Consider the following 24,369-nt stretch of genomic DNA (forward strand, 5'->3'; position numbering starts at 1 on the left):
GAGGAGAAGAATTTTTAATTGTGAATTAAAAATATCAGAAATAGAGGGGAGAGCCTATTTTGCTTCCCAGCATCAAGTATTATCATTGAAAAAAAATTTGCTCCTTTGATAAGAATATAACAGGTAAGATCAACTCCTCTCCCCTTTGTGGACATGTTCTTCCTAATGTTGAGCTTACAGGATGACCTCTCATAGGAAGATTTCGTATGCTGTAGGACGCCCAGCTCTCCTTCTGGGATCTGGGTTAGGCCAAGTTTTTTGCTTCTTCCTTAAGAAAGAGTGATCCTTTGGCACGTTGCAACTCCATACAGCCAGTAGGAACAGCTGCAGCTGTAAGAAACTTGGTCACCAGGGCTCCTATTGTTTTCCCAAGAGGAGCATTCAAGGATTTGATATCACTTAGTCACTCAGAGATCGTTATTGAGTCCTTGCCACATACAAGGAAGGATTCTATGCTAAGTAGAGGCGAAGTGTTCTTTGGGAGCTACAGGACATTTGGGAAACACATTCATGTGTGGAAGCAGTCACAATTGTCCCCCCTTATCTCTGGGGACATGTTCCCAAACCCCCAGTGAATGCTCCAAACTTCAGTTAGTACGAAACTCTTTATAAACTGTTTTTTTAATCAGTTGTGTTTTTATTAGCATATAATACTTGTATAGGGGGATACACTGTGACATTTACATAAGTGCTTACAATATATTTTAATTGGATTCACCTGCTCTGTTCTCCCTCATCCTCCTCCCCCTTCTTAGAACAACTTCAACAGCTTTCACTGTTCTATTTTCATACATGAATATGGATACATGCCCCATCTTCACACTCCTTCACTCTCCCCTCATGCCTTCTGCCTCTCACTGGTACCCACCCCTGGATAGGACCTGTTTACCTTCCTGTCCTTCACTTTTTAAAGTGTAAATTGATTATACAAGGGGGTCTTGGCTTGGTGTTTCAGGCATGTATAGATCATGTATATCATTTTTTTCTTGTACACACATTTATTGTCTTTTCTGCTTTAAATAAGCACTTATGTACTATGACTGTAACTTTTGCAGTTTGAGGTGCAATAGCAAAACTAACATGAGTTTCTTTTTCCTTCTTCACAACTTCACAGATAAAAGATTTGTTCTAACGATAGCTCTTAGTATCCTCAGCATACACTTGTTCTCTTTCCTTATTGAATCAAGAGCTTTCACCATTTTCCCTTATAGGAAGTACTTTGCAGCCTCTTTGGGATACTGGTATTGCCAGCATCACTCCTTTTATCCACGTTGAGGCTATTATTAAGGAAATAAGTGTTGCTTGAATGCAAGCACTGTGACACTGTGAAGATGGATTGATAACTGAGATGGCTACTAAATAACTAATGGGGGGGTAGCATATACAGTGAAGATACACTGGACAAAGGAATGATTCTTAACTTCGATTATAACAGGACAGGATGACACATGATTCCATTCCATTTTATTCACAATGGTGTCCAGTTCAAAACATGGATTGTTTGTTTCTGGAATTTTCTATGTAATGTTTTAAGACCATTGTTAACTTTGGATAACTGAAACCCTGGAAAGTGAAACTGAATAGGTGGTGGTGGGGACTACTGTGTCAACGTAGGAGAATCACCAAGATAGTAGAACAGACAACATGTGGGATAGAGATCAGAAGAGGAAGTGATCAGTTCTGGATGGTGTCAGTGGACAGATGGGACTAGCCTCATTTTGAAGACTGGAGCAGTGTTTTGGAAGGCAGAGCTTGATGGAGAGTGAAGTCTGGGCAAAGGAAAACAACCTAAACAAAGGGAGCAGACAGGAAAGCCTAGAATACTTCTAGAAGATTGAATTGGTATGATTTAGCAGAAGGTAGGGGACATGGCAGGATTTCTGTGGTTGGAGAAGGTAGGACAGGTGGAATTGGGAAAAACCTCCAGTGCCTGTAATTCTTCTCATGAATTTCACACCATGGCAGACATACAGATGAGTTGTCCTCTCTGGTTAATCTTTCTATGATGGTTGGGATCACAGTCATTACTGAGGTGTGTCAAAAATAGATAGACATTTGTATCTTTCCACATCATCAGAATTTACTGAATGACAATAAATTCACAAGCTATGTCAATTTCATTGGCTTAATTTGCCAAGTACTAAAGATTTTGCTTGATATCTATGAGCCAATTGGCAAACAGTTTCTTTTATTCCAATCTTAATTACAAAATATTAACTCACAGGTCACACATTTACACTTCACAATAATAGAAAGCTACAGAAAGCTAAGAAAAGGTTAAAGCAGATACAGGGTTCAGGGAAGCCTTGCTGAACGCCAGAACAGAGAGCTGCAAAGAGAGTCCCTGCAGGTGGTTAGTTGATAAGATACTGCTAACCTGGAATGGAAGGAACCATTCACAGAGCCATTGAGGGGTGCTGGTGTCAAAATATAGAGCTAGTTCAAGATGCAGTGCTGGTTCAAGGTACAGAGCTGATTTCAGGCTTATGGGATTTGGATGGACAGGAAATTCAAATGCGTCACATCAAACAGGGAGATATAGCTGAGCTAAGGCCCCAGGGACAGAGTCAGGACCTTGATGATGGCCTGACGATGGGTCAGTGTGAGCCACTGAACCCTACTGTTGGGTGTTCTTCCTTTTATATGAGCCAGGTGAGGGGTTGCATCCTTTTTTGGTAGGATGTGTGCACTAAATTCATGGGCCTGGTTTTTCTGATGTGGGTTTGATCCACCCACGTGTCCATCTGTTTCTGATTTAGTTTGCTAAGGTCGTAAGTGGCCATCTTTCCTTTATGTAAATAACTTGTTTATTACTTTGCACTGGAGAGATGGTGGTTGTTTACTTGTACCAACAATATATAGAGTCATTCTGCCTCAGCATTTGCACTCAAAATGAAACTGCTGTTTTATAAAAATGGAACCATTTAGAGCTTCTGCTGTACACAATACAGAGTGACTTCGGATCAGGGCACAGCCTGATCTCCACAATCACCTTCTGTGAACTCTTCTAATCTCTTCTCTTGAGGAGTGAAATTGTTTGTAGAAGGATTTCTCAAAAAGTCTTTGAGTGGCTTCCGTAGATTTCCATTTGAAATTTCTCAGTAACTTTTCTCTGTGATATGAGGGTATCCTGGAAGTCCTAGTTTGAGCCTGTCAGTTCTGAGGTTTCAGGAGAGAGATGGTCAAAGCTTCTTTCAGTCTTTGCGCTATATATTGACATGTGGCTGAAGTGATAGCATTTCTGCGTAGGTAGAACAAATGCCACAGTAACAGACCTTTAAAATTCTGGAGGTGGAGCAGGGGATTTTGGAGAAAGCCTTTTCCCTCCAGATCTTAGCACTTTAATTGTGTAGCTAGGAACTGCATTTCCCAAGAGAGATCAAAACAAGATTAAGGGGGGATTTTCAATACAGTCTCGGGCAGGTTTCTCAGACTTCATTGTGCTTAAGAATCACCTGGTGAGCTTATTACTCTTTCTTAGTAGATTTAGTTCTTAGTAGATTTTCAGTTCTCAAAACTCCCAGTTGACACTGATGGTCCTGGCTCACAGAAAACTCTGTGAGTAACACTGGTTCTGGGAACATATTTCTGTGGCTTCTTTGAACACTGAAAGAGTGATTATTAAATAGAGCAGTGTCTGTCTTTGGGTTCTGGAGATAGGTGCAATCCCTACTAGATTCTGACTTCTAATGTAGTAGGGAAAATGATTTGGCCCTATGTTTTCCTTTGAAGAAAGCTCATGGGAAACCATCCAAATTGTGCCAAACGTGTGTGGGGGGTTGAAGTGAAAAATATTTAAGTGGTAGACCTACTGTACTGAGGCAAAAAAATTGATCTCATTAGGACTGCAAATTGCAATGAGACGAGAACTGTTCTTGTTAAATGGTCGAAATAATTGAGAGGCTGATCCTTCAACAGTGATGGGAATTAGAGAGACTGGCCCAGATTCTCACTCCTGCCAAGATCCCAAGGATGAATGACATGTTTAAAAGGGGATTTGATGCATATGTTCATATGCCATTTCTTTTTTTATCATACTAAATAAATGTTGATGTTCTTAAAAAAAAATAAAAGGGGATTTGAAGCTAGATGATGTTAAAAACAGATCGGAAGTAAAGAAGGGCAGCCTGCTTTACTCTGGATGGCTCATGTCTGGAGTCATCCATTAGGGTCCGAAGCCCACTTGGGGACAGGGATGGGACTGAGGGCAGCAGAGTACAAGGGCAATGAGATTTAAGTCTATGGTCAATAAGGAGCATACATATAAGAAGGGAAAGCTTAGCCTGGAGAATATTTAAGAGGGAAGGGCACCACTCCCGCTCTCAGATATTGGATGAACTTGTGGAACACTTGTTCTGTATCACAAGATGGAAGTAGAACATGGGTAAATATCAGCTCAAGGAAAGGAAAGACTTTTAAACAATTAGAGTTGTTTACCATTGATCCAGCTGCCTTGTAAGGTAGAGAGTTCTCTGTCACTAGAGGCATGTATGCAAAAGTTGACAATCTCTTGGGAGGTGTTGCAGAATAAACTCAAAGCTGTGACTTCTGTGGACTTGTTCAACTCTGGGAGATTCTATGATTTCCCTAGTCATCCCTCCTTCTGCCAACCTTGAAGGACAGGAAATTCAGGCAGTCAAATGTGATCATAAATTTTGCAATGATATCCTATTTTCTCAGTTTTCATGCCATCAAGCTTGCTGGACTTGGTCTGACCTGCTCCTCTTGCACACTGGCAACAAAATTGTGTAAATAGCTTTTTGATCCCATCAAGGGATGACAAAGTCTTGAAAAGAAGTGACTTAGAAGCAAGGTCAAGCTGGGGAATTTTAGATAAAGTCTAAAATCCTGAATTCAGAAGGAAAGTGGGAGGAAATTACAGAGAAGGGCATGATGAGTCATGTCACTGGGTCACTCCCTACAGGGGATGTGATTTTTCAAATGGGCATGAGTGTGGGTGAGTGGTCAGAGAGTGTTTGGGAAATTTTGTGTGATGAAAGCATCATTAGTGAGCTCCAGTAAGTTGAGGAACAGTATGAAAACCTGGCGGGGGAGCATAGGTGATGGAGAGACAGTGCCTGACTTAGTCACCTTGGGCTGCCGTAACAAAAACACCATAGAAATTTATTTTCATACGCTTTTGGAGGCTGAAAGTCCAAGATCAAGGTGCTGTGAGGGTTGTTTTCAGGTGAGGCTTCTCTTCCTGGCTTGCAAACAGATGTCTTCTTGCTGTGTCTTCATATGTCCTCTTGGTGTGTGTGCAGGGAGAGAGAGAGAAAGAGGACTCTGGTATCTCTTCCTCTTCTTATAAAGACACCAATCCTGTCATGTCATAAGGACCCACACTTATAGCTTCATTTAATCTTATTATATACCTAATGGCTTTTTCTCTAGATACAGTCATATTGGGTGTCAATATATGAATTTTTCAAGAGGACACTCTAGTACCAAACAGTGTCCACTGTAGCTCTCATGAATTGTTGTTAAGGGTGAAGTAATTGCTCTCTTGGGAGGACATGGGAGAAAAGGGACGCTGACCAGGGCCAGCTGAGTGCCAGTTATTACTGCCTTATTATCTCAGTTGACTCGCACAATTCTGTCTTGAGAGAAGATGGAAAGTTTCCAGGTGTGAGCACCCAGATGGTAAGAGGTTCAAGAAAGCATTTCAACTAGACTACTTTTAAGCTCATGCTGCCTTTACACTGGAGGAAACTTTGCCTTGAAATCTTGCTGAGGACTGGAGGTGGGGCTCAAGTAGTAGAGTGCTTGCTTTGCAAGCACAAACTCCTGAGTTCAAACCCCAGTCACACCAAGAAAAAAAAAAAATCTTGCTGAATTCTTAGGACTAGGCCTTTAAGCCTGGAACTGTCAGGAAGACTGCTGGCCAGGTCCATGGGAGGGGTGGAATCCAGCAGGATCTCTGAATAGCACAGTGACATGACTGGAGTTGTGCTTGGGGGAGTAACTGGCTGTGTCTGGGAGTGGGTGGGCGTGACTGATAGGAGGGAGAGATTTGAGATCATCTGGAAGAACGATCTGTCTGCACAGAAGAAGGTCGGGAGATAATTACAGGCAAACAAGGCTGATGTGGAAAGTGCTAATGGTAATGACATTGTGAGGACAGAGTCAAGGTTTTGTTACATCATTGAATGCTGGCATGCAGTAAAGGGAGGGAGTTGAGAATGAGACCAAGCAGTATCCCTGACAGAGATGAACTTAACCTACTATCCCAAAGCTGGCCTGACTCCATTCTGTTCCCTTCTCAGATGGTGAGGGGAGAGTCTCAGGACAGCCTGAGATGTCTTAAAGTCCAAAGTCTTACAGAGAACTTCTTGAATTTAAGATTAATCTAATTCAGTTAATTATTTCTGATAATTATGTACTTAATAGTACAGCATTCCTCTTAATTTATGAAGTGAGAGGTGATAAATGAAAAGAGAATGGGTCAGGACAGTGGACTGGTATAGTTAGGACAGTTTCTTGGAGTAATCTGTCTTTTGGGAAATATATATTTTGTTCCAGATTTGAACCATTATAAGGGGCATTAAAAGAAGGGCAATTTTGGTTGAAATGGTCGATCATCCCTATCAAGATTTGAGCAGAAAGTAATGGGTGCTTCTAAACAGCCCCCCTCCCAGTTTCCTCTTCTTCATGAATGGAGCCCACCCAGTTACTGTGGCTTACTTACTCTTTCCCTCATCAAATCCATCCTCAAAGCCTATGAACTTCATTTTTAAAGCATATCCCAACTTCCTCCATGTGTCTGTGTCTAACCTGCTACTAACCTAGACCAAGCCACCATCCTTACTTATCTAGAAGTGGAGATAATCTCCCACCTGCTTTCTCTATTTTCTCCCCTACCCCAATATTATACCGTCTATGCTACTTTGCATAATCCTTAACAGCATATTCAATCCTGTCCCTTCTGTGCATAAAAACCTCTCGTGGCTTCTCATTACACTTGGAATAAAGCCCATTCTTCCTGTCTTGACTTAGTAGCATCTCCATGATCCAGGCCCTTCTGATTTTCCAGGTTGCCTCACACCATCACCATCCTTGCCCACCATACTCCAGCCACTCTGGTCTTTCTGCTTCTCCATGATGCATGCTTTTCCCACTTAGGGGAGGGTGTGGTCTTTGTCTTGTTAGAAGGCTTTTGCTCTGACCTCAGTATGGGTGACTTGTATTATCTAGATCTCAACTTAAAGGTCACCTCCACTGAGGGGCCTTTTCTGATTCTTCAAAGTAATCACCCTATCTTACTCTTTATTTTCTTCACAGCACTTACCACTTTACGATCCTTCTTTTTGCTGTTTTGTTATATGTGTGGTTCTTGAATACAAGTTTCTTGTGAATAGAGATTTTTTTCTGTGTTATTTGCAGCTAAATCCTCAGGGTCTCAGACACTTTTAGTAGATGCTAAGTTGATATTGGTTGGGTTGATGAATGAATGCACTTATACCACGGTCTCCTCCTCCTCATTCTGATCTCTTTTGTTGACTGAGCCTCAGGGATCCCCCTCTCCATTGGTTCACCATTTGGCATTAAGCACCAGTTGCTTTGGGTTGGGGACAGGGGCTGGTATAGTTAGGACAGCTTTTTGGAGCAATTTATTTTTTTGTGTGTGGAAGATACATATTTTGTTTCAGATTTGGAACATCTTAGTGACATTAAAAAAATAACTACAAGTGTCCTCCAATCTGCTTAGCTCAAATGAGAATAATTTTACAGATGGTCCCCAACCTGCTATGGTTCAATTTAAAAAAATTGACTTTATAATTATGTGAAAGCTTAATGCAACCGTTCTGTTTTTAGTATGGTTCTCGATAAATGACATGAAATATTCAACTCTTTACTATAAAATAGGCTCTTTGTTAGATGATTTTGCTCAACTATTGGCTACTGTAAGTGCTGTGAGCACTTTTAAAGTCAGCTAGGCTAAACGGTGATGTTTGCTAGGGTAGGTGTTATTAAATGTATTTTCAACTTAAAGATAGTTTTAACTCATGAGGGGTTTATTGGGACATAACCACATCGTCAATTAAGAAGTACCTTTACTTGTTTAATATTTATCGAGCTGCTGTGCTTCCTCCTTATGGGTGTAGAAAGACTCTAGTTCTCTTTGGAGTTCTTTTGGACCTCAGATGCAGTTGAATTGTTGGCACAATTCAGGACTCCCTCTCTTACTTCATTTGGTATTTTTTTTCTTTGACTCCCATTCACAGTCCCACTACCCTTTTCCCTTCCAGCTTTCCACTCTTGGGTATTTAATATATATCCGTCCATTATGTCTTCTAATCTATGTCTTTAGACACATGTGTATCCTTGAAAAAAATGTGGTGTTTTTTGCATGCTTCTGTGAACTCTCTAGAACCTTTGTAATAAAGTAAAAATGGTATATGGATTTAGAGAACTGTTATTAATATTACCTCTTGGGAGTTTGTAGAATTTAGCAGCAAGGAACTGCTCAGAAATCGTTAGCTCTCTGTCCCTCTTTATTTGACAAGGTGACTGAGGCTCAGGGGCTTCTTTTAAATGATTCCTTTCAAGAACATTCTCTATATTTACTAAAAGCCATCTTGGAAAATGTTCTAGGCCACCAGGCATGTGGGTAAATATGGAGATGAATGATCCAGGCTAGGCCCCATGAGCAGACAGCTTTGTAAGAGACTTTTAGGGGAGTCCTGGTGGGCTATGGGGCTTTCTGTCTCTTCTTGAGCATTGGGTGTTGAGCTTATAAAGACTCACAGATATTATCTGATTTGGAAATGCATTCCACTGCTCCTTCTCCAAGCCTGTCCTTTTCATCTTTACTATTGCCCAAGTCCCCACATCTGCTTTGTGAATTCGAGGCCCTGACAGATTACAAGTTTCCAGCTGGTCTCTGCTCTCTCATGTCCTTTTTTGTGGTATGGAGATTTGAACTCAGGGTCTCATACTTGCTAGGCAGGTGCTTTACCACTTGAGCTATGCCCCCAGCTCTCAAGTCTTTCTTTTGGCTGACATGTCTCTTCTTGCTTTGGTTCACCCTGAGAGTCTTGGTTAAGGATAGAGTCCTCACCTGACTCTATTTTTGTGTTTCCAGATTGGAGCCTCTCTCTTTGCCAGTAACATTGGAAGTGGCCACTTCGTGGGACTGGCTGGAACAGGAGCAGCTGCAGGCATTGCCACGGGGGGCTTTGAATTTAATGTGAGTAACATCTGAGTCACTGTGTCATCTAGGTGGAAGAAACCTGCACTAGTCCATTTTCCATCACTACAATGAAGGAACAGAGGCAGGCTAACTTTTCAACAGAAGAGATTTATTTAGCTCAGAGCTTTGGAGGCTGAAATTCTAGATGGCATGGCGTAGAATCTTGTGAGGGGTTCCCTTGGATGCATAACCTCATTGCAGATGGCTGTGGCAGGAGCACGTGTGAGAGAAACAGATCGTGTCACCCCAAACAGGAAGCCAGGGAGGTTGCATGAGATCTGGCTCAGGCTTTTATAATAACCCTCCCTCAAGAACTTACCAAGGAGTCCCAGCAGAAATATTTTGGTCACTTCCCTGAGCTTGTCCTCAACATCCCAAGTTCCTCCCACTATGCCTCACCTCTTGAACGTCCCACCATTTCCCACTACACTAAGGACTAAAGCCTTCAAGACATGGAGCACAGTCAGTTCACCCTGTCTAGAGGAGCTTGGGATATTAGGGGACCCCTTAGACCTGCTGAGGGATATAGATGGTAGGGCCCTGCTTCCTTTCCACTGGAGTAGCGTGAAAGACCTACTGGTGTTAGTAGATTACTACTAGATTACTACTAGAAGTAACCTAATAGCATTTCTATTCTTTCCTCTTGGTGTTAAGGTGACAAGCCCTCAGTATCCTTTTAGCCATATTGGATGTTTAGAAATGCTCACCACCAGATTTCTATTATTATTATTATTATTATTATTAAGTATTACTATTATTATTCTGTATATGGTATTTTACTCTTTGTAAGCCTGGGAAGAGCAGGGGAAGAACTCAGTGATCTGGCTAAAGTCCCAGGGTTTTGGTGTTATTGGCCAATGTCCTGAAGTAGCTTCTTCTGTGGCCCAGCTGAGGTTTCTATGAGTTAATTTGGCAGCAAGGCCCCCTCCAATCTCCAGTGGCCACCTAGGGAACTGTCTTCCGAGCCCAAAAAAAGAAAATGCTGGGTGATTTTTTTCTGTAGCAGCGAAGGGGTCCTTCAGGTAAGCAGGGATGGGATAAAGTTTCTCCTGATAGCCGTTGACTATCTTTTTTTTTTTTTTTTTTAACTTTCAGGCCCTGATCTTGGTGGTTGTGCTGGGCTGGGTGTTTGTCCCCATTTACATTAAGTCTGGGGTAAGTATCTGCTCTGCTTTTCTATATCCTACTGGCTAAAATATAAGCTTGATCCTCCTGGGGGTGGCAGAGGGGGGCACTTTATGGGATAAATGGCAGGGAAAAGCTGCAAGGTTGTAAAACAGTTTCTGACTGTCAGCAGGAATATGAAACAGATCCTCTGGCTCTTTTCAGTCCAGGTTCATGAATCTTACCTCTAGGAAGGCCCCCGAAGCAATCCCAATCCACTCAGACCCCTCTGAAGCAACCTGTATCCTCACTCTGGGTCTTGCCTTGAATTGCACTACAAAGCATTTGCTCTTGATATACCACTGTCTCTGGCCTCTGCTCCTAGAAAGGAAACAGCTTGAGAAAAAGGATTATATTTCCCCTTCATTTATGTGTATCAACCTTTTTTGTTTAATAAGCACACACCTGGGACTCAATTATCTAATGCATGGTTGTGTCTCCTGACTATGTCTCTCTGACATTTTACATGGGGGCAGCTTTAGTATCACTTGCTCAGTGAGATGCAATGAGCACCTCCTATGTGTAGGTTTATACATTAGGAGTTAAAAGAAATATGGGAGAAACACAGTGCAGATTCTACATCTTCTGGAGGCTCACAGATTGCTGGCAACACGTCTGATCCTAGAGAACAACAGGCTCAAGGTGGAGAGAGCAAGACTGGAAGTGTGGTTGGGATTTGCAGATAGGAACTGGAAGAACATTTGGTTAGGCCTACAGCCACAATTTTTGGCATTACCTGTGTGCAGAATATGGTGAAGGTCACATTCAGCTTGGCCAAATGGAAGAATGTCACTATTGCCTTGTTTTCAGTACGAGCTTTCTATACACACACATATGCACACACACATACATATATTTATTCATATATTCCCTCCTTCTCCAGGGAAAAGGTCTATCTCCTTGGTTATGTACAGTCATGTGATGTGCTCATTCAAACCTGGTGTTTATTGGGAACTTTTTAATGTGTTGGGATAACACCTGGCTACTCCTGCAGAGGAATAAATAAGTTCATGTGAATTGAAATGTGCGACTGGCTGAAGGTCAAGAGCCATCTGGCCACTTTGCAGACTTCCTGAGCCAAAAAGGGTCTCGATTCTTGAGCACATGTCTATGGCTCTGACACCAGGATGGATCCCATTTTTCTGACCCCTCTGGGCCCCCTGGTCACTCTGGCTGGTGGTGACTTCCCTTGCATCATGTAGGTGGTGACGATGCCAGAGTATCTGAGGAAGAGGTTTGGAGGCAAGAGGATCCAGGTCTACCTTTCCATTCTGTCCCTGTTGCTCTATATTTTCACCAAGATCTCGGTGAGTACACTGACGGGGGGGCTGGGCACTGTTTATCTCAGAGGCTGCCCTCTCATTTTCTGCCTCCACCAACAGGCAGCTCTATATGTTCCTATGAACTTAGTCCCTTAAACCTTCTTGCTACTTAGGGTTAAAGTCCTATTTCATGCATCAAAGAGCCAGTGATAGTCAACGGAATTCCTTGTCCTTCACTGTAATACAGAGTGAAAACATAGCAGGTTTATGCAGGTTCAATGAAAACTGTTTTTTTTTTTTTCAGTACTAGGTTTGAACTTAGGGCCTTGCACTTGCTAGGCAGGTGCTCTATCACTTGAGCCACACCACCAGCTCTTTTGGCTTTTTTGAATAGGGTCTTGCTTTTATGCTAGGACCAGCCTGGACTGTGATCCTCCTATTTTGTGTCTCTTGATGGGATGACAGATAAACACCATCACACCCATTTTTTTTTAAGTTGAGATGCAGTTTTGCTGTTTGGCCAGTCTGGCTTTGAACTGTGATCCTCCTGATTTCTTCCTCCCTAGTACGTAGGATTATAGGTAGGAACCACTGCACCTGGTAAAAATCTGTTCTTTTAAAAACATTCTTATTAGTATATATTAGTTGTACTGCGGGGGTGGCGGTAGTGTTTCATTGTGATATTTCCATGTATGCTTATAATGTATCCTTGGTTAGATTCCCCCCTCCATCATTCCTTCTTATTCACCCTCCCCCTTCTTAAATCAGTTTCAACAGATTTCATTGCTCTATTTTCATACAAAGATCATGGTTCCAGGATAACCTGGGCAAAAAAGTTCATGAGAAACCCTGCCCCCCCATCTCAATGATCACACCCAGCTAAACCTAAAATAGGACTGTGGTCCAGGCTGGCCTGGGCAAAAAGTGAGACCCGAAATAACCAGAGCAAAAATAACCAACTAGAGATATGACTCAAATGGTAGAGTGCCTGGCCTAGCAAGCATGAAGCCATGAGTTCAACCCCCTGTATTGCCAAGAAGAAATAGAGAAGGGAAGAAAGGAAGAAAGAAAAAGAATAGAGGTTTACTTAGCCATGATTCTGGAGGCTGGGAAGCACCGTGATATGGCAGGATAGAGCAGATCTCTTTCTCGTCCTCCTCCTCCTTCTTAAGAAACCAGTCCCACTATGGGGCTCCACCCTGATGATTTTATCTAATCCTAACTACCACCCAAATGTCCCACATACAAATGCCATTGGCATATGAATTTGGGGATTAAGTGTCATCATGAACTTTGAAGGAGATGTTCAAATCATGGCAACAGAGAAATGAAAATCTTGGGGCTGGAAAATACTTCTCACAGTTTTAAATCAGGAGTAGAAGCCAGGCCTCTGCATCTTAGCTCACTGTCCTTTTCACTGTATGAAGTTCTTTGTCATTGATGGAATCAGTGGGACCTTTGAGAGGTAGTTGGGAGGATCAGGATTCGAGGTCAGCTCAGGCAAATAGCTTGTGAGACCCCCCATCTCCACAAAAACCAGAGCAAAATGGACTGGAGGTGTGACTCAAGAAGTAGAGTGCCTGTTTTGCAAGTGCAAAGTCCTGAGCTCAAATCCCAAGTCCCACCAAAAAAAAAAAAAATGATAGGTAATGAAAACTTGCTTATAGGTTGTGGTTGACATTTTTCTAGCCCCAAGGTGATTATCAGTTTGATAAAGTTACAGCTGTGAAGAAAAAAAGGAAATGTGAGCGGTAATAAATAAGAGAAAGAAATTAGAACCTTGGTAAGAAAACTATGAGAATGACTGAAGGAAGCTGGGCTCTTGGTCTGTCCCACTCTGCTCACTTGCAAGTGACCTGGAGACGAATGGCATAAACTCTCTTTTTCATGAATGTGCTAGATGCCTAACTCTCTGGGTGGTGGTGAGGATCAAGTGAATTTGTTTGAAAACATAAAGTGTTATTGAAATGTAAGCGTGAGAGCCCTCAGCACCCTCTGTGGGATGCTCTCTGGGTCACAGAGGGGCAGAGACAGAAGTGGTGTTTTCTGAGGTCACATGGGGGGTGGCTCCAGCTTTTCACCTTTCCAGCAGTTATAAAGTGCTCATTGCTCTATAAAAAAAGGTATCTTGCTGGGTGTGGTCATGTACCCCTGTAACTCCAGCTACTCAGGAGATGAAGCTAGGAGGATGGTGGTCAGCCCCAGAAAAGTTAACCTCTCCCCTATCAAAAAACAAAGAGTAGAAAGGACTGAGGACTTGGCTCAAGTGGTAGAGTGCTGGCCCTGAGTTTAATCCCTAGTGCTGCAAGGAATCTCACTGGCTATGGTTCGTTCCCTCCTCCCCTTCTTTTTTGTCCTCTCCCATCTAGCATCCAAAATTAGACCAATCTTAGCATTTTACAAAAGATCTGCCCTGGCTAAGATCTGAGTTGAATTGGATTGGAAGTGAGTCTTTCTGCTCTAGATAAGCAAGGTGCTAAAACAATTGCTAGTGCTTTTTATTTAACTGAGACAACAATATTAAATAACATTTGTAATTTTTTGGGGAATCAGTATTGGCGTTTGAACTCAGGGCCTTGTGCTTGCTAGGCAATTGCTCTATTCCTTGAGCTACACCTCCAGCCCAAACAATTTCTTTTGACTAGCCTTGTAATTTTTTTATTATGGAAAAGTTCAAACAGAGATAGAATAGTATAATGAGAACTCATATCCAGCACAACACCTAACGCCAATCACTTCAACAATTATCAACATTTTGCCATTCTTAGTTAATTTATTGCTTTCTAATTTTTCAGCAGTATTCTAAATCAACTCCCAGAGCTATGCCATTTTACTTTAAATTCTTCAGCATGCAGCTTTGACTTTTTGAAATTGTAACCATTGTGTTATTATAAACATCTAACAAAATTTAAAGTGTTTTCTTAATTTTATACCATGTCCATATTCAAAATTTCCTGATTGTCTCAAAAATGTTTTCTTCTAGTTGGTCTGTTTGAATTAGGCTCCAAATAATTCCATATTGTCTGTGGTTATTCTTTCTTTAAAGGAAATATATTTGTATAAGTCTCTAGCCTTTCATAGTTTATATATGTAAGCCTGACTTACATAAATTAACTTAAAACAATTAGGTTGTTTGTCTTTTTGCTGTTCAATTGTAAAAGTTCTTTATACTGGATTCTAAACCCTTATCAAATAAGTTGGAAAAACTTTCTCCCATCTTCAGGCTGCCTTTTCATGTTCTTAAGAGTGTGCTTTGATACACAAAAGTCTTAAATCTTGATGAATTTATTGATTTTGCCTTTTGTTGCTCATGATTTTAGAGTCATTTCTAAGAATGCATTGCCAAATTCAGGGCCTTGAAGATTTACCCCTGTGTTTTCTCATGAGACTTTTTATGGTTTTAGCTCTTACTTTCTAAGGCTTTATCCAATTCAGGTAATTTTTGTGTATGGTGTGAGGTAGGGATCCAGCTTCATTCTTTTGTATATGGATATCTAGCTCTCCTAGCACCATTTGTTGAAGAGACAGTGTTTCCCCACGAATGGTTTTGAACATGCTCTCATCCATAAGGCTGGTAGGGCTGTTTTAGGACCAACACACAGAAAACCAGGAATTATTTTCCCTCCTCATGCAGCTTCCTGACTTGAATTGCTATTGTCCTCAACCTGTGATAGCTTTCTGACTAGTGCCTTGGTGTTTTCTCTGCTAAGAAGGTGATTCTGCCTCCTTTTCATTCTCCTCCTCTCTTTTAAGGTTAATTTTTAGTTACAAGATGAAAACCCTGGGCTTTTCAGTCTTGTTTCACCAGAGAGCAATGTGCAGAGCCTGGGCTGCTAGGAAATGCTAGGAGGGTTGAAATCAGGTTTCTGCTTAGTAAGGGAGGGAAGGGCACTGATTTAAGAAGAGAAAAAGGAATGTAGGAAGAGGGTGGGGAGGTCAAACTAGAAGGAACAGTACGCTGGTGAGGGGACTCATAATTCAGTTTGTGAGGTGTTTAATGAGTCAGTAGAGAAGAGTGCCACGCTTTCTCTTCTCAGAGTCAAGTGTTCTCCAACTCCACAGTTCAAGCTGGCCAAAGTCTGTTGACTGCCGTTGCCATGCAAAGGGCATTGTCTTCCCCTTGGAGCTGGTATGGGGGCAGTCATATAAACAAACAAGTGCCCAACCTCTCTTCCTGCCTTTCCTATCATCTCACCTATTCTTCAGGTTACTGATTAATCCTTCTTGGACTTGAGAGCTTCCAGGTAGCCAAGGGGCAGTCTCCTTCAGCCTAGGTCCTGATGAGGCACATTTTCCAGAGTCAGCTTTTTCTCAAATTTATGCTTGAGTTGTACATGGTGAAGCTGTTCCCTCTCTGCTTGATTTTTGGGGGATTCCTACTGGAGGCCCTGGTGGATGTCATACTCATTCCAACCATTTCCCAAACAATGATCCCTTAACAAATGCAAATGAAGCTGTCCTTTACTTATTGACAGTTTTTCCATTTAGTCTCTGATAGGTGTTTAACTTACACTAGCTCTGGTTCTCAGAAGTCTACTGGGTAGGGATTTCTATTTTGTTTTCTACTTCATGGAAGAGAAACTAAGTCTCACAGAAGAACTTAGGTAATCTGTCCTAATCACACAGGTAGAATATAGCAAAGCTGAGAGTGGAACCTGGTTCTCTGTCGTCCCAAAGTGTGTGGCCTCACAGTTCTGCATTGGACCTAGATAAAGATGAAGACATAGAAGGATGGGATGGGATGGGATAGCTCATCTCGTCTTATATCCTATGCTTTCATTTTACAGATGGGAAAACTGAAGGCCAGAGAGGGAAAGGGACTTTGTGGAGTGAAACAGGAGCAGAACGGATGAGGTGCAGAGTTTCTGACACTGAATCCAAATCTTTTGTCTTTATGGTCCTCCTGTCTTCTCAGTCTTACATTCTTCCAGTACAGACCAGATTAAAAGTCAATGTCCCAGGAAAACTGAGAGCTGTTTAAATGAACCTCACATTGTAAATGAGTTGTTGAGAAAAAGGACTGAAGAGAGAGCCAAGTGTTGGATTTATGAAGGACCTGAAGGAGAGATATTTGTGCAAAAAGGCAAAGCTTTGTTCTTGTAAATTTAGCTGGCTTTAGGTTGGCCATGGGTCATAGACCATGAATTTTTTTTTTTTAAGGAGGACACCATTTATTAATATATGCAAAGAGCTTAAAGCAATGTTTGGCACATGGTAGGTGTTCACTATAATAATGATTAGACATATATGGTCACCATTACTGTTTTATTACTGTTATTCACAATATCCAACAACCTAGGCTCAGTCTCCATCCTGAAATTCTGGGACTTTTTTTTTTTAATTTTTATTTTATTCATATGTGCATACAATGTTTGGGTCATATCTCCCCACTTCCCCCCGCCCCCTCCCTTGCCCCTCCCTTACCCACACTTACCCCTTGCTACCCGGCAGAAACTATTCTGCCCTTATCTCTAATTTTGTTGAAGAGAGAGACCATGAATTTTTAAAAAGAATTGCCCAGATGTCAGCTCTACTTGCTAGGAGCCTGATATGCAGGAGTGCAGGGCTCATGGATATGCATGGGTAAAAGGAAAGAACTGTTGATTAACAGTATGGTAGTAAGGAATTTATACTGCACACAAAGATTAGCCAGTTTTGGGGTGTGTGTGTGTATGTGTGTGTGTGTGCATGGATAGTTTGTGAGGGGAGGGAAGGCCTTGTGAGATCCATGTCTGGATAGGAGAGTTTTGAGGGGGTGTAGGGATCCAGGAGGTGTGTAAGTGATGACCCAGATATGGCCCACAATATTGGGCACTAGTGGACTGGAGCCTTGGCTGTGGTCACCATCTCGTGGCATGTCCTATTGGGTTCTGAGAGGTAGCACTGATTGCCACTTCATGAACTCCTAAATTTTATTGATCCTCTTGAGCTCCTGCCTTATCAAGTTCTGAGAAGCATTTTGTTCTGAAAGATTTCCTGGCATGGTGTATGTTATTCAAATATGCACAATCACTTGAGATAAAGCCGCAGATTTTATGATTTACACGTGATAACTGAATGTCTTTGTTTATATTTCCTGGGGCAGTGATCACAGATCATGACTGCAATAAACTTTTACAGCAACTCCACTGAACACTTTGGATCCTTGGGCAAAGATAAAAGCTTTGACTTTTGCTTAAGGTTTGAATGCTTATTACACGGGTCACTCATTGTCACAAATGGAAAGAGAAATTTGAGTAATAAGGCATCTGTACCTGAAAACTCATTGCCAGGCAGAATTTATTGGGTGCTCAGATACATCTTGGTTAGGACAGGATGGGCAGGAAATGCATATATAAAATCACAGAATCTTAAAACACCTGAACTGAGACCAAGCAACCTGCCCAGGACTCACTGCAAGCAGAGACTCGGTTACTCAAACAGAGGTTTTCCACTGCAGTCTGTATTTTTATATTGCTTCCCAAGACTCTCATGGAGATTGTTCATCCAAACTTTCAGGGTGATGGGAATAATGCCCTTAGGCAAAAATCCAATCTATTGTCTGCTTGTGTAAATAAGGTTTTATTGGAACATAACCATGCCATGCATTGTCTATGGTAGCTTTCATGCTTCAACCGCAGAGTTTGATAGAGATTGTGTGGTTTTCAAAGTCTAAAACATTTCCTACCTGACTCTACAGACAAAGTTTGCCCATCCCTGGTCTAGGGGAGCATACTTTTCTATTTCACTTCAAGTTGGTTTTTCTTTAGCAGCATTGGAGAAGTCTCCCTCCCCACTTCCCTCCCCCCTCTCCCTTCCTTCCTTCCCTTCCTCTATTTTGTTCTTCCCTTCTCTCTCTCGCGCTCTCTCTCTCTCTCTCTCTCCCCCCTTTTCTCTCTCTCTTCCTTACAATTAATAGTAGCTTAGGAAAGGAGCAATCTGGGATGACTTGTGAAACAAATGACCTTGTAGGATTATAGGGTAGCTCCTTTATATCAAGGCTGATAGTGTATTCTAAAATGAAAAAAAAAAGCAATGAAATAGTTCAAACATATAAAAACACAAGGAATAATAATATAGCAAGCACCTTTATATATCTCTCTCAGATTTTATAGCTGTCAAAACAATTCATCATTTTTAAAAAGAAACAAAGCACAACTTTTCTCCACCCTTTTACTTCTGGTTCCCTTCTTCCTGAAAGCTACATGCTGTCTTGAACTTGGTAAATAGTTTTTCTAGTCTATAATTTTATATTATATGTGTGTATATATAACCATAGGCCATTAATCAATATGTTGTTTTAAAATTTCTGTTCCACCTTTGAAACAGCCAGGAAAATGTAGCCAAGGCATTTAAGAAAGTCTTAGGACGAGAAAAAGTAATTATAACCTTCTCTAATATAGACATCCTCGGGTCTAGATGCCTTGCTCATCAGAATATTCTGGGGGTGTTCGCTCAGAGGTAGAGCTCTCACCTAGCATGTGCAAGTCTCTATGTTCAATTTCCAGCACCATGAAAAAAAAAAAAGGAAGAAAGAAATGAAAAGGTACTCCTAAGTAGCTGGCTTATATGTATGAGCTACCTTGCCTGGCCATAAGCGATTTTATTTTTAAAAATTTATTTTATTTTAAAAATAAATGAAAGCAATTTTTGGTTAAAAGAAGACTTTGCTCTCTGTAGAAAACATTTCAGAAAAGCAATTAAAAAAACTTTTCAATGGTGTTTTAAAGGTCAAAACAATACATTCATTGGAAAGCCTATGAACTGTAAAATTATCTGGTTGAAATAAAAGAAAAACCTGGAGTTAAGCAGGAAAAAAGATGGGGTACCAGGGAGGATCAAAGACTAGTGCCAGAGCCCTCAGGCAAAAGTGGCTGAAGTCACCTATATTAACTTAGTTCTGGCATTGAGGTTTGGAGGGCAGAATTTATCTCTGAAATGAGGAATGACTCATGAGAGGAAGAATTTGTCCTTGGATTCTTCAGTACACCAGGGAGGTTTGCTTAGAATCCTTCGTCTGCACCAACGCAAATAAAATCTCATAAAAACAAGACTTGGTGTTAGCTCATCACTTCCAAGGAATCTTTATAGACTCCATTTACAGCATTATCTTGAAGTCGTGTGTTACTTATTTGTGACTAATGACAGTAAGGCAAATATTAACAAGAGTGTCACAGTCTACCATGGTGTGTTGTCATAAAGCACTAAAAATTACTCACTCTAAATTAGTAGTGGCCTCGGAATGTTTTTCTAATTCACTTACATTTATTAGCTAATCTGCCAAATCAAAAGTGTATAGCACTAAACAGCATTCTGCTAAAATCAAGCAATGGGGCTCCTTTACTTTTTTTTTCTCTTTTATTATTTTTTGGTGGGACTGGGGTTTGAAATCAGGGCTTCTTTGCTTGCAAAGCAGGTGCTCTACTGCTTGAGCCACACCCCCAGACCATTGTGCTCTGGTTATTTTCGAGATGGGGACTTACAGTCTATTAGCCTAAGCTGGCCTTGAATTTCAGTCCTCCCAACCTGAGCCTCCCAAAGTAGCTAGGATTATAGCTGCGAGCCACCAGCCTCTGGCTAATGAAGCCCCTTTAATTTAATTTAGATAACTTTGTGTGACTATATAGCAACATGGGAGGGGAGGGACAGCATAAGTTCAAGTAGCCCCAGAAACAAAGTCAGGAAGAAGTTTCCATTTTACATTTAATAAGTCTAGCATATGTAGGAGCTATTTCTTAGGACCTGGGTGGGACCCTGCAGCTCTTTCTTACTTCCAGTCACTGTAACTCAAAACCTACTGGCGTTAGGAATTGTTGCTTTAAAGATGAAGACACTTATAAGTGGAGAGGTGAAATGTTTTGTCCAAGGTCACTCAGGCCTATATCAAAAATTCAGGTTCTCTGACCACCAGCCCCGAAGGTGGGGTCTTTCTTTTGAAGTCACCATCTCTCCTCCTAGCTGTGCCTATACTCTTTCACTGGAAATGGTGATGACGTTAGGTCTCCTGGGGTGAGAAAATCTGCAAGGAAGGTCTGGGAGGACTGGAGTTGTGGCATGGGGTCCTTAGAAGACCTATCTTGAGGGAGAGTGCAGACATTAGCACAAAGCGTGGAGTTGCTATTAGACCGTACAATAGAGGCAGGCGATGGGAGGGTATCTTAGTTCCTTTTATGTTGCTATAGGAAAATACCTGAGATTGAGTAATTTATAAAGAACAGAGATTTATTTCTCACAGTTCTGTGAACTGCCAAGGCCAAGGGAATAGGTCCTGACATCTGATGAAGGCTTTCTTGTAGTGTCTCACATAATGAGAGGGAGCTTGCAAACTCAGGTCTCTTGTCTTCTTTGGAAGTACTTGGGTTTGAACTCAGAGCCTCCTGCTTGCTAGGCAAGTGCTCTACCACTTGAGTCACTCCTCCAGCCCCTCTCTTGGCTTTTTATAAAGCCAAAAAATCCCATTATGGGGGTCCTGACCTCCTGATGGCATCTAATTTTTGTTACTTCCCAAGGGCCCCACTTCCAATACTGTTCACATATGGATTTGGAGATTGAGTTTCCAACACATGAACTTTTGGAGGATACATTCACACCATAGAGGAAGGACAGGAGGCTATGATGGTGACCTGAACCACAGAGGGCTCTGAGGAGCTGCAGTGGGGTTGAGGAAGGGGCAAGGGGTAGGGATGAGAATACAAAGGAGATGCAAGAGAGCTGAGTCCAACTGTGAGGTCCAAACTAGGGTTCTGACTAGGCGCTTAGATTTTATGCAATAAAAAAATCACAACATTTTATCTAGGGGAAGCCGAATTTCTTCTGCAACTGAAGATTTGAAAAGATTCACCATGTTCATTCTTCAATGCTACCTTTCCTGGTAGTGCGGTATTTTGGAGAAGACACAAAAATTTATTTTTGGATACCTTCAGTGCTCTCTGCTGGGTGATATTAGCAACTGCATCATCCAGCCAAGTAGAAGAAGGTTCAGAATGACGTGGGGAGGAGAAGAAAGGGAGGTGGTGGAAGAATTTCATCAATTAGTGAGTTCAGGAGTGAATTGAGAACAATTTCCCTGAAAACTGCATGAGAGAATTAGATAGAACCACCTAGTACCAAGCCTGCCATATAAGAGGGCTCAGCTGTGTTTGAGTCAAGATGAACTCTGTGTGGGATGGGGAGATAAAATTATAATGCTATTGAAGTCTCTCTCCACTTCTGGGTAGGAGTTGGGGTTTCCCACTCATGGACCCTGCGGTATTTAGACTTGGCTTTTGGGAACAGATCTGATAAACCTGTGTACACTGAGGTGTTAAAAACCACGGATAATGGCTAAGAATAATAGTCAGCAGGTGGATTGAGAGGAACTTTAAGCTGTTAATGGTTGTTCCTTGGTTAAAAAAAAGAGTTTCATCATTAAATAAGTTTGTGAAGCATTGCGTACCACGTTCCCCTTCTAAGGATTTTCAGTTCATGGTGTATATTAAAGGCTCAGATAAATTGTGTGGCAAGGAAACTGGCTTAATTTTGTCTAATCCAGCACTTCACAGATCTCTTTGACAATGGAATCTTTTTTTTTTCTCATGGAATAACAATTATCATCTTAAATACAGCTTGCTTAGTAACTCAGGAATAGAGTGTAGACCCTGTGACCGACTGGCTTTTCTCACTCTGCCTCTCCTCTCCTTCCAGGCAGACATCTTCTCTGGGGCCATTTTCATCAATCTGGCATTGGGGCTAGATATATACTTGGCTATCATTATCTTACTAGCAATCACTGCCCTTTATACGATCACAGGTAAGTCCATGCTGATGAACCAGCAGCTCAAACCCAGCTCAGGGGAAGGTACTTTTGAAGGATGAAGGGAAATAAGAGATACGATTTCTCCTCTTGAGAAGCACAGATACCTGTAAGAAACAGCTTGAGAATGGGTATTTGCTGAATCTCCACTACAAGTCATAGGAATGGTCTCTGATAGGTTCAGAGTTGACTGGGACAGCCAGGGCTACTTCTTACAGGAGTTCAGGCGGAGCTTGGCTCTTGGAGTTGTGCAGCCACTGGCTAAATTGTGACAATCAGACAAATACCAGGTGCAGGACTAAGTGAGAGCAGGGAATGGTGGCAGGAAAGGGCAATGACATGGGATGCAGCCAGCAGATGTGCTTGGCTGGAGGAGGGTGGTCACTGAGAAGTAAAGGGGTGGGCCAGTGTGGGGCCTAACGCTTCACCATCAGTCAGAGGCCTTGGGTTTTATGTGACAGGAACTGGGAGCCACGACAGGGAAGGAGACAGGGATACCTACAAGGAGGTTTTAGAGGATGACCCAAGAGATGACCAGAGAAGATGAATAAGAATTGGGGACACCTTTGCCAGCATGTTACTCTGCCTAGTTTGGGAGGGTAGGGTCAGAAATGGAACTTGATGCTCAACTGGAGCCCTATATATACCCATATGCATTATATATTATTAGGGGGCCTCACACTTGCTAAGCAGGCACTCCACCACTTGAGCCACTGGCCCCACTCCTGGAGCCCCATATTTTTGAGGACAAGAAGTCACTTAAAAAAAAGGAGAGTGGACACAAAAGTGGCTAATTTGGTAATGTCCCCAGGCCCCTGACAGCCAGCTGTTTGTTCTTCTCTGTCTTCATTTGGAAGATGGTCCCTCTTACCACCGAGGAGCCATCTCCTCTGACCTCCTAGCTTAAAAGTGTCGAATCAGATTCTTGCCATTCAAGTAGAGAGAAATGTTCTCCTTTCCCCAAGGCCATGGAAGTGTTTCTGTGAAAAGTGGAAGCTGGGAATACAGACCATCGCAATACTGTGTCAGGTTAAGGGAGACACGGGACTGGTTCTCAGAAGAGGTAGAGGGGTGTGGGTGAGAAAAGGAAGCAGGCAGACATGTCACCTTCCACATGAGCCGAGACATGTTGTCTTCTTGCTTAGGGGGCCTGGCAGCTGTGATTTACACGGACACCTTGCAGACGGCCATCATGCTGGTGGGATCTTTAATCCTAACTGGGTTTGGTAAGTGAGGCTAGGACACCTCAAGGGTGGGGGCAGGTGTATGGGGCCCCAGGAAGAGAAAAGCAAATCTGGTTTCTTTGCCTGTCCCCAGCCCAGACAGTGATCTTGGGTGCTCTCTGTCTTCCCAAGGGCAGTGCTTCAGGCAAGACTGGCCATCATTTTGGGTGTGTGTGGGCAGCTCTCTCACCCCTGGAGTACTGAGGTTGGGGCTGGCTCAGAGAACATCTGGATTCCCTGCTGTTCTCTTTAGCTTGGGTCAGTGGTCCCCAGTGTGGCCTGTGATAATCTAGTATTCTGTCTGCAGAGAAACTGGGAAAAATGTTTTGCTTAAATATCCACCATGGTAAATACATTCAAATATTGTCATTTCAATCTTAGATTATTTCTTGTCTACGCTGGGATTAAATGGCCACTCTGTTATGAATTGTTCATAGTAGGTGATAATTTTCCTTTCAGTGATATTATTTGACACAATTTAAAAAAATTGCACCACTCAAAGTCCCTCCTCCCCCCAATTTCTTGAAATTTTAATTGTCTAAAAAATCCTAAGCACAACTTTGGAATGGATATGCAAATACATTTTATTTTTAGGAGCCCAAGATTCTCTGGGTGATGTGCAAAGACTCTTACCCACTCTTTCAGTTTTCCAAGAACTTTCATTTGGTTCTGCCCAGTAGGCCTCAAGGGTCAGCAGGACAGGGACTAGAGTGGCTTATTCAAAGATGCACAGCTGAGAAGTGGAGGGTTCCTGGT

The 24,369-nt window shown here is 42.0% G+C and overlaps 1 protein-coding gene across 1 annotated transcript in view; it reads left to right on the plus strand.

The window, feature by feature from the left end:
- Positions 1-24,369, plus strand: part of Slc5a1 (solute carrier family 5 member 1) — a 67,126-nt gene that overhangs the window by 20,726 nt on the left and 22,031 nt on the right. Inside the window, exons 3-7 of the mRNA XM_074061379.1 lie at positions 9,086-9,190; positions 10,289-10,348; positions 11,560-11,664; positions 22,282-22,387; positions 23,536-23,616. Coding sequence (XP_073917480.1) covers positions 9,086-9,190; positions 10,289-10,348; positions 11,560-11,664; positions 22,282-22,387; positions 23,536-23,616 — 457 coding nt within the window. The remainder of the gene's footprint in view (positions 1-9,085; positions 9,191-10,288; positions 10,349-11,559; positions 11,665-22,281; positions 22,388-23,535; positions 23,617-24,369) is intronic.

This window comes from Castor canadensis, chromosome 18 (genome assembly GCF_047511655.1).
Source record: "Castor canadensis chromosome 18, mCasCan1.hap1v2, whole genome shotgun sequence".
Classification (NCBI taxonomy): Eukaryota; Metazoa; Chordata; class Mammalia; order Rodentia; family Castoridae; genus Castor; species Castor canadensis.